General features: G+C 45.7%; 1 protein-coding gene across 1 annotated transcript in view; it reads right to left on the reverse strand.

The window, feature by feature from the left end:
- Positions 1 to 13,063: 13,063 nt before the first annotated feature.
- srms (src-related kinase lacking C-terminal regulatory tyrosine and N-terminal myristylation sites) overlaps positions 13,064 to 16,040 on the reverse strand; it is a 25,961-nt gene continuing 22,984 nt past the window's right edge. Inside the window, exons 6-8 of the mRNA XM_086279001.1 lie at positions 15,667 to 15,848; positions 15,080 to 15,236; positions 13,064 to 14,612 (exon numbers count right to left, since the gene is read on the reverse strand). Of these exons, the coding sequence (XP_086135127.1) occupies positions 14,413 to 14,612; positions 15,080 to 15,236; positions 15,667 to 15,848 (539 nt within the window). The 3' untranslated portion in view covers positions 13,064 to 14,412. The remainder of the gene's footprint in view (positions 14,613 to 15,079; positions 15,237 to 15,666; positions 15,849 to 16,040) is intronic.

Below are 16,040 nucleotides of genomic sequence, written 5' to 3' on the forward strand. Positions count from 1 at the left end.
TCAATCTGTTCGTGCGCTCTCTCTCTCTCTCTCTCTCACACACACACACACACACACACACACGCACCGGGGTTTTACAGGTAGGCAGGTGTCAGCGGAACCAGTTGACTCCGCCTCCATTCCAACCGCAGGACAGGACGTGGTGACGTTTTACTTCAGTGACAGGTGTCGACACATCAGCGCTCAGCTCGCGGGTTACAGCAGAACACATTTGTTGGTGCCAGTTCAGGCCCACATTATTCCAGATCTCGATTCAAACAAAGAGGAAACAAGGCAACTATCCCAAAATGTAAAGAACCACATTTATTTACTTTGTATTAAAAATGTAGAAGATGATTATTAGTCTTCTCGCTGATCAAAGGAAAACGTTTTATTGCCGTTGAAGCGCTCAGAGCAGCTTTTTGCTCGCTGCTTCTGCTATTTTGACATTTTCCTCCGTGTCATCACTATAATCCCAACTATCAGATTCAGGCTCCAAAATGTTGAGATGACTTCAAACCTGAACAGGGCAGGGGGATGAAGCGTTTGGAGCTCATCTGTACGTTTACACCTTGAAGCATCCTGTTGATATCATATTCTCTTCAGTCTCTGCTCCAACATCATGTGTCTTATTCCTCCCCACGCTGCCGCGTCTGTATCAGCTGTACCTGCAGTAGAGGGAATCTACACAGAGCCAAGCTTTGCAGCGTTCCCCACCTCTCTGTACCGCGGTAAAGTGAGCCGTCATTTGTGAGCCGCGGTCAAGCCAGCCGCCTCTTATCCGCCGCATAAATTTCCTTGCGCTTTTACACCAGTCTTTACGGTAGCGCCTTTTCGCTTCATGTGCCGATTGAAAGCCTATACCCGCGCACACGTGCGCGCGCGAACAGTCGCACGCACATGCGCGCACACAAATTACAATGAAACAGCCCGATACAGTCAATACAATTATGGAAATGTCAGAAATTCATTAAAAATCATCCTGAGTAGTTGAGGTACAACTTTCAACACATTCCTCCTCTGGGACACCTGCTGTACCTGTGTGCCAGGTTTCAGCCAGATTTACTGTAAAATTACTCAGAAATTAAAGGACATTTATATGCAATTCAATACAGCCAATACAATACAATTATGGAAATTTCAAAAATTCATTAAAAATCATCCTTAGTAGTTGAGGTCCAACTTTCAACACTTTCTTACTCTGGGCGTCCTACCGTACCTCTGGGCCAAGTTACATCTCAATTCACTGTAATGTTTATCAAAAATTGAAAGAACAATTATATGTCAATGCTGGATGTGTGTCCTTTCAAAGTGACACTAAATAACAGAACTCAGGCACATCAGGGAATAATCCAAAAGGCGGATTTATTAAACAAAAACAACATACAAAATATCTCTAACCCATACTACATAACCTAAAAAGAAACAAAGGGACACTTAGAAGCACAAGAAAACAATACTGAAAGGGCAAGAGACACAGCCCAAACATAATCCACAACTAAAACGCCAAAAGAACAAGTCATCCCACATAGCAGACGGGTCTTGCCTGGATCTGGTGTCAAGCCGGCACTGCTGGCTGACTTCTGGCATGGTAAGATGGCACTGTTTATGTGATGGCATGCCACATTTGGCCTGATTGGGTGAATGTGACATGTTGTATAGAGCACTTTGAGTAATATGGGTGAGTAAAAAAGTGCTGTATAAGAATCAGTCCATTCACTGTCTGAACAGAGTTTCGTCATGTTACTTTTGCACTATTATGTTCCAGCACATGTTGTTATTACATGGCTTACATGGCTAAGGTACACATTAGGCTGACATCTGGGGCCAGAGCTGAAACTGTTCTGGGCCAGCACAGGGCCAGCAGTGTGTCTGCAACTGGCCTTGTGCTGGCTCATGTGTGGGCCACCTCTGGTAAACCAGATCTGGGCCACCATAGGGCCGTCATTCTTTGCGGTACGCAGGCCATGTGTCAGCACATTGTGTGGGACAGATCCAGGCCATACCAATTTTGCTATGTGGGAGGAATTATGTAAAAATAGAAACATCATAAAAATGAAAATGAACATAAAGTAAAATGTACTGAAAAGAACATCAGTATGGCCATCATTATTTGCTTGGAAAGTCTAAAGTTCCATGGCTTTGAACAGCCAGAGAACGCAATGCTCAGCTTAGAGCGACTAAAAGTAACTTCTTTTAACATTCTGTCATTCTGCTTCTATATCAAACATCCACTAAAAATAGTCATTTGAAAAAAAATATTCGCCACTTTTCATCAGTTTGGGTTCCTCTGTTTATAGCAATTTTTAGAAAAGAACCCAATACCTTTGTCACTATACAGTTGTACAGTGAGATACAGAGCATCTCCTACTCATTGCAAACATGCTGGGAGGGTGGCTCTATCCGCCTTAGTGCAGCTGCTGTACCATACTGTGATGCAGTAAGTTAGTAGGCTCTCAATGGGCGAGTGGTGGAAGGGTGAGCTGTAGTCCACAAAGAGCATTCTGGCGTAGCTCTGCCGCTGTTCTAGGTGACTCAGCACCGAGTGGAGGGTGATGGCATCTTCTGTGAATCTGTTTGCACGGTATGCAAACTGGTGGGGGTCGAATTCTGGGGGGAGGTAATCCTTGGTGTGCTGAAGGACTAGTCTCTCAAAGCATTTCATGATTACCGGTGTGAGGGCCACAGGGCAATAATAGTTCAGGCTGGTGATGGGAGACTTCTTTGGTACTGGGATGATTGTGGCTGATTTTAGACAGGATGGGATGGCTGCTTCATCCAGTGAGAGGTTGAAGCTTCTGGTGGAGATGAGGGTGAGCTGGTGGGCACATGGTCTTAGCACTTTACCACGTATTCCGTCTGGACGCCTTCCTGGGGTTCACTGCTAGGAACACACATCTGACATCGTGCTCCGTTACAGTGAATGGAGCTGTGCAGGAACCAGGTGAGGATGAGGATGGGAGCAGGGCTGAGGCAGATGAATGCTGCTGTTGTGGTGTTTCAAAGCGGGCGAAGCTGTTTATTTCCTCTGCTAGCTGCACACTCAGGTTTTCTGTTTTCACAGTTCTGCCTCTGTGGTTTATGATGTCTATTATTCCATGCCATGTGTTGTTGCTGGACAGGTGGGACCCCTTTTCAGGTCAGCTCGAGCAGACCTGTACAGAGCTCTGTCAACAGACCTACAGGGAGTGCAGAATTATTAGGCAAGTTGTATTTTTGAGGAATAATTTTATTATTGAACAACAACCATGTTCTCAATGAACCCAAAAAACTCATTAATATCAAAGCTGAATGTTTGTGGAAGTAGTTTTTAGTTTGTTTTTAGTTTGAGCTATTTTAGGGGGATATCTGTGTGTGCAGGTGACTATTACTGTGCATAATTATTAGGCAACTTAACAAAAAACAAATATATACCCATTTCAATTATTTATTTTTACCAGTGAAACCAATATAACATCTCCACATTCACAAATATACATTTCTGACATTCAAAAACAAAACAAAAACAAATCAGCGACCAATATAGCCACCTTTCTTTGCAAGGACACTCAAAAGCCTGCCATCCATGGATTCTGTCAGTGTTTTGATCTGTTCACCATCAACATTGCGTGCAGCAGCAACCACAGCCTCCCAGACACTGTTCAGAGAGGTGTACTGTTTTCCCTCCTTGTAAATCTCACATTTGATGATGGACCACAGGTTCTCAATGGGGTTCAGATCAGGTGAACAAGGAGGCCATGTCATTAGTTTTTCTTCTTTTATACCCTTTCTTGCCAGCCACGCTGTGGAGTACTTGGACGCGTGTGATGGAGCATTGTCCTGCATGAAAATCATGTTTTTCTTGAAGGATGCAGACTTCTTCCTGTACCACTGCTTGAAGAAGGTGTCTTCCAGAAACTGGCAGTAGGACTGGGAGTTGAGCTTGACTCCATCCTCAACCCGAAAAGGCCCCACAAGCTCATCTTTGATGATACCAGCCCAAACCAGTACTCCACCTCCACCTTGCTGGCGTCTGAGTGGGACTGGAGCTCTCTGCCCTTTACCAATCCAGCCACGGGCCCATCCATCTGGCCCATCAAGACTCACTCTCATTTCATCAGTCCATAAAACCTTAGAAAAACCAGTCTTGAGATATTTCTTGGCCCAGTCTTGACGTTTCAGCTTGTGTGTCTTGTTCAGTGGTGGTCGTCTTTCAGCCTTTCTTGAACTGAACATAAGTTCCCTGCAATTTCTGAAGAATTCTACAGTAAATCTGGCTGAAACTTGGCCCAGACGTACAGCAGGTTTCCCGGAGGAGGGATGTGTTGAAAGTTGGACCTCAACTATTATGGATGATTTTTAATGAATTTCTGAAATTTCCATAATTGTAGTGTATTGACTGTATTGAATTGCATATAAATGTCCTTTAATTTCTGAGTAATTTTACAGTGAATCTGGCTGAAACCTGGCACACAGGTACAGTAGGTGTCCTAGAGGAGGGATGTGTTGAAAGTTGTACATCAACTACTCAGGATGATTTTTAATGAATTTTTGAAATAAACATAATTGTAGTGTATTGACTGTATTGCACTGAATATGAGTTTACTGTGATTTCTGAGTAATATTACAGTAAATCTGGGTAAAAACTGGCCCAGAGGTAAAGTAGGTGTCCGAGAAGAGGATTGTGTTGAAAGCTTGGCATCAACTTTTAAGAATGACTTTTAATGAATTTTTGAATATGCAACCAGACTGTCACGATGGCTGTATTGGGCTGTTCCATTGTAATTTGTGTGTTCAATCAGGATATAAAGCGAAAAGGCGCTACCGTAAAGACTGGTGTAAAAGCGCAAGGAAATTTATGCGGCGGATAGGAGGCGGCTGGCTTGACCGCGGCTCACAAATGACGGCTCACTTTACCGCGGTCTCTCTGTGACTCATGACCACTGATCAGCGGTTATTATAATTTGCACATTAGTGATCATAAACTGACCTCACAGCCCATTGTTAGTCATTGTGCTAATGTGCTGTTTACAAGTCCCAAAGGCTTCATGGGAGAAACGTTTCGTCGCTCATCCCAGTGACGTCTTCAGTCTTGGATGATGAAGAAACGTTTCTCAGTGAAAACGTCCAGATGGACAGAATCCGCTTCCTGGGATCCGGATTCCCTCCTGAGGTGAAGGATCCTTTGGAGGGGCCGTGGCTGCGCTCGAGCTGGTCTTGGAGCTAAAAGACTGACTTCACTACGTCACCATGACACTTTAGTGATTCTACTGTTAGAACTTTACCGCTGCACCGTATCTCGCTGGAGATGAGCTGTATGTGTGACCATGTTGAGTGTGAAACACAGATAACTGCTTAAAGAAGTGTTTTTGTTTATTGGCTTACTGTTTTAAAGTGTTTAGAATTTATATTTTACACAGGTTTGGTTTACCAACAAGTATTTATGACAAACACTGATAACATGTTAAATAGCAGTTTAAAAGACATAAATAATTATTGGAATAAAATTATTATATTGGTTTAACATATGGGAACTAAATACACTTAACATTAAAAAAGTTTAATCCTAACAAACATTTTGGGTTATTTAAACAAGAGGGGAGAGTAAAAACATGAATGAAAAACAAAAATAAATCCTGTTTCTTTGCATATTGTGCAGTTTTAACACTGAAGCTACACATAACATTTATCCAGTGTAACACATGAACATATTCTTTGTTGTTAATCCAACAGGTCATTTTTTCATTTTTTCACATTTTCTGCACTCTCCAGACGTCCACTGCACGGATGCTACCCGTGCGAGACAGACAGCCAGGTCAAGGCATATGTGAGCAACGTAGTGACAAGCAAACCTATCAAGTCACATAAGTTGGAGGAAATTCATAGAGCTACACAGAGGGACCCGGAGCTTCAAAAAGCAATCACCTTCATCAGATAAGAGTGGCCTCGGAGAATGGCAAAGAGCTCACCACTGCAAGGCTTTTATGCAGCCAGAAGCCACCTTTCAGAATCCAATGGTCTAGTGCTCTACCACGATCGCATTGTAATTCCCACAGCACTCAGACCCAGTGTCCTTCACCAATTACATGAAGGCCACCAAGGACTAGGGATGGGCATCGTTTAGGTTTTATCCGATACCAGTACCAAACTGGTACTTTTGAAACGGTGCCGGTGCTCAAACCGGTGCTTAAAGAATGGAGAACACAAAATTGGTCCAAAAACCTCTCATGTTCAGCTGTTTTTTTGTAAAAAGATATCAATGTTAGCCTTTTCTGCAGCTATGGGGCATATATGGCATCACTCTTGGCTGGAAGCAGTGCTTAAACAATGGAAAAAACACAAACTTTGTCCTAAACCTCTCATGTTCAGCTGTTTCCCTCTTTTTCTTTGGTCATTTTAGCCTTTTTGGCCAGGGTGAAGGGAGTATCTGCCATCAAACAAGAAGACAGCCGCATGTAGCTATGATGATGTTTGCTAGTTCACCTTACATGCATTAATGTAATAACGTGGTTAGCCTACTCAACGTAAATTACACACGAACAACATTAAGCTACTCACGCAGAGAAGAACGGCTGCTGCTGCATCATCATCCTCATCATTTCTGCTACACTGGCAGGGCTAGGGGCCAGGACTCTCCTCTTCGGGTTTTTGGGGGATGTTCTAACTCCGGGTCCGATAACAGGCACCACACCCGCAGTAGATGCGCTCGGTGTGAGGTCTCGCAGCAAGCTATCAAATACGGCGCATTTCTCGACTTTTAAGAAAACGCTATGCCTCGCCAGGTGTTTCATGAGATTCGAGGAGTTACCTCCTTTGACAGTATCACAGTATCAGCTTAAAGCACTTGTTGCTGCTGAGTTTGCATCTTTTGCTGTGAAGTACAGCAGGACTTTGACCGCTTCGCTTTGGGTGTTTTTAATCTGTAGCTCTGCTCTAAAAGAACGGACGTACCTGGACCCGCCTACTATCCTCGGAAACGTAAAATGATTGGCTAGAATACAAAGTGTCTGACATCTCAGGGAAATAAAGCACCGAAATGTGCGCTGCTTTTCGGTCTGGTTACTACCGTTTATGTCAGAACCGGTGCCATCATGGCACCGGATACCAGGACCCATCCCTACCAAGGACTAATTAAATGTAGAGCGCACGCAAGATCAACAGTCTGGTGGCCCAACATTGGACTTCAAATAACACACAAGGTGAGGTCATGCACCTTTTGCAGAGAGCACAAGCCTACACAGCGATGGGAACCCCTCGTGACTACTACTCTGCCCAATGGCCCCTGGCAAAAGATTCCAGCTGATCTGTGCGAGCATGAGGGTAAGAACTTTCTTGTCGTTGTTGACTATTTTTCAAGAGACATTGAGATTGTTCCCTCACTACAACACCCAGCAGACAGGTCATTAACAAGCTTAAACACATGTTCGTTAGATGGGGCATCCTGTTAGAACTGGTCAGTAATAATTGGACACAGTTCACATCATCAGAGTTCCAAGACTTCAAACTGAGTTATGGCTTCACCCACACTACGTCGAGCCCTCATTACCCCCAGTCAAATGGAGCTGCTGAAAGAGCTGTCCAAACGGCCAAGTACATTCTCAAACAGCCTGACCCCTGCTGAGCCTTAATGAGTTACCGCTCTACACCAATTGCAGCAACCGGTGCAAGCCCAGCTCAACTTATGACAGGACGTCAAATCCGCACCGCGGTTCGTGCTTGAGAACACTGCGTCTTATTGCCTCCGATCATGACAGTGTCTGTCTCCTGAATCCAAACTGGAAGCTGGTTCCACAGAAGAGGGGCCTGAAAACTGAAGGCTCTGCCTCCCATTCTACTTTTAAATACGGGCCGAAGTGGAGGAGTGACAGTCTACAAAAATACTTTTCACCTGTCCCTTTCTCCAGTTTTGAACTGAATATGTTTGAGCTTGGTAGCAGTCATCCTGTTCTTTGTGTGGTGATCTACCGTCCACCTAAATATAACAGGAACTTTGTTAATGGCTTCTCTGAGTTCTTGGCTGAAATAATGCCAAAGTATGACAAAGTTTATGGGTGATATGAGTATTCATGTGTGTTGTCCTACTAAAACACTGGCAAAGGACTTTTTAAATCTACTTGATGCTCTTAATGTTTTGCAGTCTGTCACTGGTCCCACACATAAACATGGACACACTCTGGTTTTGTCTCATGGTTTACCTGTTTATAACCTTCAAATTTATGATGCCGTCTTTTCTGATCATATGCCTGTATTGTTTGAAACTTCCCTGTAATATCACTACCTGTGGTCCTCCAACTGCTTCTCGCATGTTTAAACCATCAAATGCTGCTCAGTTTTCTACCACCTTTAATGTTGATTCAGAGCTTTCAGCCTGTGCTCACACCGAGGAGCTGACTGCAAAGTTTTTCTCTACTTGTGAAAACATTCTGGACGCTGTTGCTCCTCTGAAGGTCAGGCGGCCTAAATCGAAGTCTGAGCCGTGGCTGAACGACATCACTCGGGCTGCTTGAAGAGAGTGCAGAAAAGAAAGAAACTAAATTTTATTCATCGTCTGCCCTCCTCCCGTGTGGTGTACCTCAAGGATCCATCCTTGGGCCCCTTCCTTTTAGCATTTATTTACTTCCCCTTGGCCATATTATTAAAAAGCATAAAGTCTCATTTCATTTTAATGCGGATGACTGTCAGATGCATCTACCCCTGAAACACAATGAGCCCAACCCCCTCAGGCCTATTTTAGACTGTCTCAAGGACATCAGAGCATTTTAATGAAAAAAGACTGAGGTCGTTATCTTTGGGCCGAGCGGCCCTGGTGTCCCACCATCTGACTTGGGTCCTCTCACACATGTGTCAAACCAGTTGTCACCAGTTGTCAACCAGTTGTCAGTTGTCAGATGTCTATTCATACTAATGTACAGAATTCACCTGCTTGCTGCTACTACTGCACATTCACCCAATGTGTGTATATATATATATAAAAACAAAAAGTGTTGCGTTTATATTTTTGTTGAGTGTGTATATATATATATATATATATATATATATATATATATATATATATATATATATATATATATACACACTCAACAAAAATATAAACGCAACACTTTTGTTTTTGCTCCCATTCCCCATGGGATGGACGTAGAGACCTAAGATTCATTCAAATTTCAAATTTCAAATTCAAATTCAAATTTTATTTGTCACGTACACAGTCATACACAGTACGATATGTAGTGAAATGCTTGGACAACTGCTCGTGACCTAAAGAAAACAAAAAAGGAAAAGGCTATGAATAAGATAGGAAATAAATATGAAAAATTAAAAAGGGTAAATTTAACTAGGAAGGAATAAAATATAAATTAAGGTTAAAAATGAAATAACTGTACAACACAAATTAGAATGAAGGGTAAATTTAACTGGGAAAGAATAAGATAAAATATATAAATTAAAGTTGAAAATAAAATAACTGTACAACAAAATACACAATATAGAACTATATAAGAATGTATGAAGAAATATAAATAAATATATACACAATAACAGCAGCTGTACAAGTATTAACCGGAAATGAAGAATATAGTGACCAGTGTTGTGCAAAACCAAAGTCCAGAAAGTCCAGTGTGTGTGTAAGAACTGTATGTGTGGGTCAGTACTGTGTGGTGGTGTGATTGAGAGACCGTATCGCCTGCGGGAAGAAGCTCCTCCTCAGTCTCTCTGTGTTGGTCTTCAGGGAGCGGAATCGCTTTCCTGACCTCAGCAGAGAGAACAGTCTGTTGTTGGGATGGCTGAGGTCCTTCACCATCTTCCTGGCCTTGGTCCAGCACCGCCTGCTGTAGATTGAGTGCAGGTCAGGGAGCTCGGAGCGGATGGTGCGCTCAGCTGATCGCACAACCCTCTGTAGAGCTCGTCTGTCCTGCATGGTGCTGTTCCCGAACCAGGTTAAGATGTTTCCCGCCAGGATGCTCTCTATGGTGCACGAGTAAAAGTTCCTGAGCACCTTGGAGGGCAGTTGGAAGTCTCTCAAGCGTCTGAGGTGGTAGAGACGCTGTCGGGCCTTGTTCACCACGGTGTTGATGTGACAGGACCATGACAGGTCCTGCGTGATGTGAACTCCGAGGTATTTGAAGCTGTCCACTCTCTCCACTGGGCACTCGTTGATGACGGGGGTCTGGTAGTTCCTCTCCTGCTTAGTGCTGAAGTCCACTATCAGCTCCTTTGTCTTACTGACGTTTAGAAGGAGGTTGTTCCTCTGGCACCAGTTCTCCAGATTCCTAATCTCCTTCAGGTAGGCCGTCTCGTTGTTATCAGAGATCAGGCCCACCACGACGGTGTCGTCAGCAAACTTGATGATGGTGGTGGAGCTGGTAGTGGCCACACAGTCATATGTGTACAAAGAGTACAGCAGGGGGCTCAGAACACACCCCTGGGGGGCTCCAGTGCTGAGAGTGGTGGAGGCTGAGACATGTCCGCCCATCCTTACTGCCTGTGGTCTGCCAGTTAGGAAGTTGGAGTCCAGATACACAATATAACCATCCCTCCCAAACAGTGGTCACAACTCAGTCCAAATGTGTGGTAGTGGGCACATCTGCTATATTGAGATAATCCATCCCACCTCACAGGTGTGCCACATCAGGATGCTGATCTGACATCATGAGTAGTGCACAGGTGTACCTCAGACTGCCCACAACAAAAGGCCACCCTGGAATGTGCAGGTTTTTGCGCTATTGGGGGTCTGGGGACCCAGAACCGGTCAGTATCTGGTGTGACCACCATTTGCCTCATGCAGTACAACACATCGTCGCATGGAGTCTATCAGATTGTCAATTGTGGCCTGTGGAATGTTGCTCCACTCCACTTCAATGGCTGTGCGAGGTTGTTGGATATTCGTGGGAACTGGTACACGCTGTCGTATACGCCGGTCAAGCACATCCCGAACATGCTCAATGGGTGACATGTCCGGTGAGTATGCTGGCCATGCAAGAACTGGGACATTCTCAGCTGCCATCTGCCCTGAACAATGTGAACCATGATTCATCCGTGAGGCGCACACCTCTCCAACGTGCCAGACGCCATCGAATGTGAGCATTTGCCCACACAAGTCTGTTACGGCGACGAGCTGGAGTCAGGTCAAGACCCCGATGAGGACGACGGGCATGCAGTTGAGCGTCCCTGAGACGGTTTCTGACAGTTTGTGCAGAAATTGTTTGGTTGTGCAAACCAATTGTTCCAGCAGCTGTCTGGGTGGCTGGTCTCAGACGATCTTGGAGGTGAACCTGCTGGATGTGGAGGTCCTGGGCTGGTGTGGTTACACGAGGTCTGCGGTTGTGAGGCCGGTTGGATGTGCTGCCATATTCTCTGAAACGCCTGTGGAGACGGCTTATGGTTGAGAAATGAACATTCAATGCACGGGCGACAGATCTGGTTGACATTCCTGCTGTCAGCATGCCAATTGCACGCTCCCTCATTGCTTGTGGCATCTGTGGCATTTTGCTGTGAGACAAAACTGCACATTCCAGGGTGGCCTTTTGTTGTGGACAGTCTGAGGTACACCTGTGCACTACTCATGATGTCAGATCAGCATCCTGATGTGGCACACCTGTGAGGTGGGATGTGCCCACTACCACACATTTGGACTGATTTGTGACCACTGTTTGGGAGGGATGGTTATATTGTGTATCTGGAATGAATTTTAGGTCTCTACGTCCATCCCATGGGGAATGGGAGCAGTAACAAAGGTGTTGCCTTTATATTTTTGTTGAGTGTATAATGTTCTTCCTCTACACCCCCCCCCCCAATTTTTTTGCACATGTCGAGGAGCGTGTCAGGTTACATTTCACTGTGTGTTATACTTGTATAACTATGCATGTGACAAATAAAGAACCTCCAGGTCCAGGTGAGATCCTCGGAGATGTGGACTCCCAGGAACTTGAAGCTGCTCACACGCTCCACAGCCGTCCCCTTAATGTGGATGGGTGGATGTGGGTCAGCATTCCTCCTGTAGTCCACGATGAGCTCCTTGGTCTTCTCGGTGTTAAGCAGCAGGTTGTTTGTGTCGCACCACTCAGCCAGACGATCCACCTCCTCCCTGTAGGCGAGGAGGTGTATATCTTATCGTCTATTTTACTCGTGTTTTAATATTTTATATACATACTGATTTATTTTTATCTTCTTTTTCATTCATGTATTTATTTTATTGTTGTTTATATTCATTTCTTTGTCTGCTTGATGTTTGGTTTTCAACTGCTATCTCTGCTTTATTGTTGGAAAGCACTTTGGTCAGCTTGTTGTTTACGGTGCTTTATAAATACAGTTGGGTTGGATTATTTAAGACCTTGTATGTGAGCAGCAGGATTTTGAATTCTGGATTTAACAGGAAGCCAATGCAGGAGAAATCTGCTCTCTCTTTCTAGTCCCTGTCAGCGGGATGAGACAGAGCAGGGAGAGTGCTGGCGTGAATCAGGTTTTCTCAGAGGTTTGGGGCATTGCTGTAATCACACTACTGTAATCACACTACTGTAATCACACTGACTGCTGGCTTTGTGGTCTTTCGTAGCGAGCAGGCAGATGTTTTGGTGCTGTGTAGGCGTGTCTGATCACAGGCCAAGACAAGAACTGCTGTTTACTGTCAGGCTGTTTTTATCATTACGATATCTGAAAGGGAAATACAAACCTGTTCAGCTGAATTGTCTCTCACACACAGCAGAGGTCAGGGCTGCTGTCCACCATCTGTGTCCAGACTAAAACTATGATTGTGATGTTGTGCAGTCTCTAACACGTGCTCGTGTGTTAACGCTGCTTCAGCTGCTTCTGCACACGTTTCTGCTTTAAAGCAAAATTCCATCAATAATGAAACTTTATCGACACTCTCTGTACAATCGTGTCCATGACAGTTTTTGTTTATTGTTGTTAGAAGATTAATTCAAAGAAAAAGATTTAAGTTGTTTGTTAGATTTGGGATATTTCTGCTGTGCTCAGTTTGGAGCCCCGCCCACTGCCGGTCGCTTGGGAAGGCTGTTGAACAGGTTACACACACTTCAGGAAGTGCTGCACATCAGTACGGCGTTATGCCCTGTGACATGTGAATGAGTGACGGCACACACACTCGTTTCCACAGTGTTTAAAAAAACCTTTATTTGCAGCGCTGTCACAGGTCGAAGTCGGACGTGTGATTTGGTGTTTATGGCTCAAGTTTCCTCAACTTGGCTTTGTTGCTCATGCATAAAAGACCAAAGTTGCATTGTTCTTAAATTGCATTGCAGGTTGCAACATAATGTTGTACAATTTAATGGTGCAGAACCCCACACAGCTCACCCCCACCCACCCTGAAGAGTGTGGCTGAGTGTGGCTGAGTCACTGTCAGTGTGTGTTGGTGTCGTCTCTAAGTCCACCTCCTGCAGTGTGTGTGTGTGTGTGTGTTGTAAACATAGGCACTGGAGCTGTAACTAGCTGTTAGAAGAGCATGAACGCGCGGCGCTGCATCGAGCTTCGATGTGTAACGCGGGTCCAAACCTTCAGAGAGGGAAGACAGAATACTTCACGCCTGTGGGTTCATCAGATTAACAGAGTTCAGCCAGAGAGCAGGCAGCGGTGCATGGGCCCAGCCTGAGAGGACAGGTGTGCAGGTGTGACTGCAGGTGTGGCTGCGTATGCAGTTTTTAACATTAAAGACGCCTGAACACATCTCTGATTCACTGCACGTGTGCAGGGAGGAAGTGGTGGCGTGAATCAGGTTTTCTCAGAGGTTTGGGGCATTGCTGTAATCACACTACTGTAATCACACTGCTGTAATCACACTGACTGCTGGCTTTGTGGTCTTTCGTAGCGAGCAGGCAGATGTTTTGGTGCTGTGTAGGCGTGTCTGATCACATGTGACACGTTAATGACCCCAATGCTGAGCGGACACTTTTAGGAGCAAGGCTGTCGCTGCTTCTCTGCATAGATTTGGGTCTTTTTCGTGTCTCAAACATGTTTCGATGTCCGTGTTACAAATAGACGTCTGGTTAACGTTGGCTGTCGAAGCCGCTCTGACCAATCAGGACTGTGGGAGTCCACCGCTCCGCTGCTCTGTGACGGCAGCAGTCGGACTCTGAGCCGAGCCGCTAGCGTGGCTAAAAGACCCCAGCAGGCGTTCTTATTGCACAAAATATTTTTACCCAGAAGGCTTTGCATTCAAAACACACGTCATTCATTCAGGTCGTGACCTGTGAGTCCAGAGTGCGCACGCACAGACCGACACCGCACTGAAGTAATAAACTCTCATTTAGAAAACCGATGGTAGAAAACTAAAAAGAGGGTCCGGGTCGTTCCAGGTACGAGCGGACCTCCACGCCTCCCCCACGCCGTTCACTCTCTCTGTAAACCCGAGTGTCGATCACGATTCCTCCGAGGAGTCCCGATGGAATTGGCAGAAGTCTTCCTCACCCCCTCCCTCCCAGTACAGGAGGAGGATACCTGTGCGGCCTACACCTCTACGGTCTTAAAATATATCTTGGCATATATGGAATCCAGCTGGCTGTGCAGGGCGTGGAAGGAGGGTCTCTTGGAGGGCTCAATGGCCCAGCAGTCCATCATGATGCGGTAAATGTTCGAAGGACAGCGGCTTGGAGAGGGCAGCCGGAAGCCCGACGTTAGCAGATCCATCACTTCCTTGTTGCTTTTACCTGGAGGAGAGGACAGACAGGCAAACACGAGCACAGGAGAAAAGAGCTCAGTCCAAACTCAAGCTCTGAATGACAGAAAGGAGTGTGGTGATTCACATAACTGACTCTTTCCTAAGCTTACTGAGCGCTCACAGCTCACACGACAGCCAATCAGAGCAGCCACGCAGGGACAGGGAGAACCAACCACCGAGGAAGAAAACCGGACTTTACAGCTGAAAGTAGGCGTGTAGTGTTACCACTGCACTATCCAGCTGTGTGTGTGTGTGTGTGTGTGTGTGTCACTTTTACACACACACACACACACACACACACACACACTTTTGCTTTGCTACGCTCAGTCTGGCGCGTGATGAAGGTGTGCCGGTACGACGCCCGTTGTTGCTGCTGTGAGGCTTTTGTGAGGCGGTGCGCTCTGAATAGCTGCTCTCTGTTAAACAGGTTAGACACACTGAGTCTCGCTGCGGTACCTTCATAGGGCATTTTGCCCCGTGACATCATCTCATACAGCAGCACCCCGAACGACCACACGTCCGACTTGACGGAGAAGCGCTGGTGAAGCGCCGCCTCGGGTGCCGTCCATCGAACGGGGATCTTTGTGTTCCTGCTGGCTGTGTACACGCTGTCCTGCACACACGGGGACCACAAAGATTTCAGTTACACTCCAGGACCTGCTGTCCACCTCATCGTCTCGGCAGCACGTCCCCTCGCACCTTACTCCCTCCCACCGAGGACGTAAGGTGTGAGGGGACTCGAGGTTCATTGAAAGGCCTCTGATCTGATGTCTGTCCAGAGTTTCATCTCTAATACACCCTGAAACATCTGCAGGGAACACAGATACATATATATGACAATAACAACAGTAATAACACTGTTATTACAGCTATCACTGATTCATTTGATGTGTGTGAAGCTTCAGGTTCAGCAGTGACGTTTTAGAGCTTTAAGCAGAGTAACATGCCTGAACCACTTACATATTTCACATATTTTGTCCTTCAAAATAAAAGCTCCTTCTGTTCTTGTACAATAAAACGGCGTGATGAACAGGAAATGTTACCCTGATGATGCGAGCCAGTCCAAAGTCGGCCACCTTACAGACGAGGTCGTCTCCCACCAGGATGTTCCTGGCAGCCAGGTCTCTGTGCACGATGCTTCTGTCCTCCAGGTACGCCATGCCCTCTGCCACCTGACTGCCCATGTAGATGAGATGAGCCGAGGTGAGCGCCAGGCCTTCGGGAGCTGAGGAGACACAGACAGCCAATCAGAGATGCCCATGTGACAACCTTTCTCTGTGATCAGATACACCACGCGAGCTTTGTGTGTCAGGTCAGTTATCGCTCTGTCTCCATTTTGGTTTGGGGCGTGAAGCCAGCAGCAGCCTCCTGACAGCACCACGGACACCACAGCCAGCTGCTTAGCAGGATGCTGATG

The sequence above is a fragment of the Aulonocara sp. 'chitande type north' Nkhata Bay genome, linkage group LG20, assembly GCF_057382095.1.
Source record: "Aulonocara sp. 'chitande type north' Nkhata Bay isolate Kocher_YH1m ecotype deep benthic linkage group LG20, A_spYH_male_GT1.1, whole genome shotgun sequence".
Classification (NCBI taxonomy): Eukaryota; Metazoa; Chordata; class Actinopteri; order Cichliformes; family Cichlidae; genus Aulonocara; species Aulonocara sp. 'chitande type north' Nkhata Bay.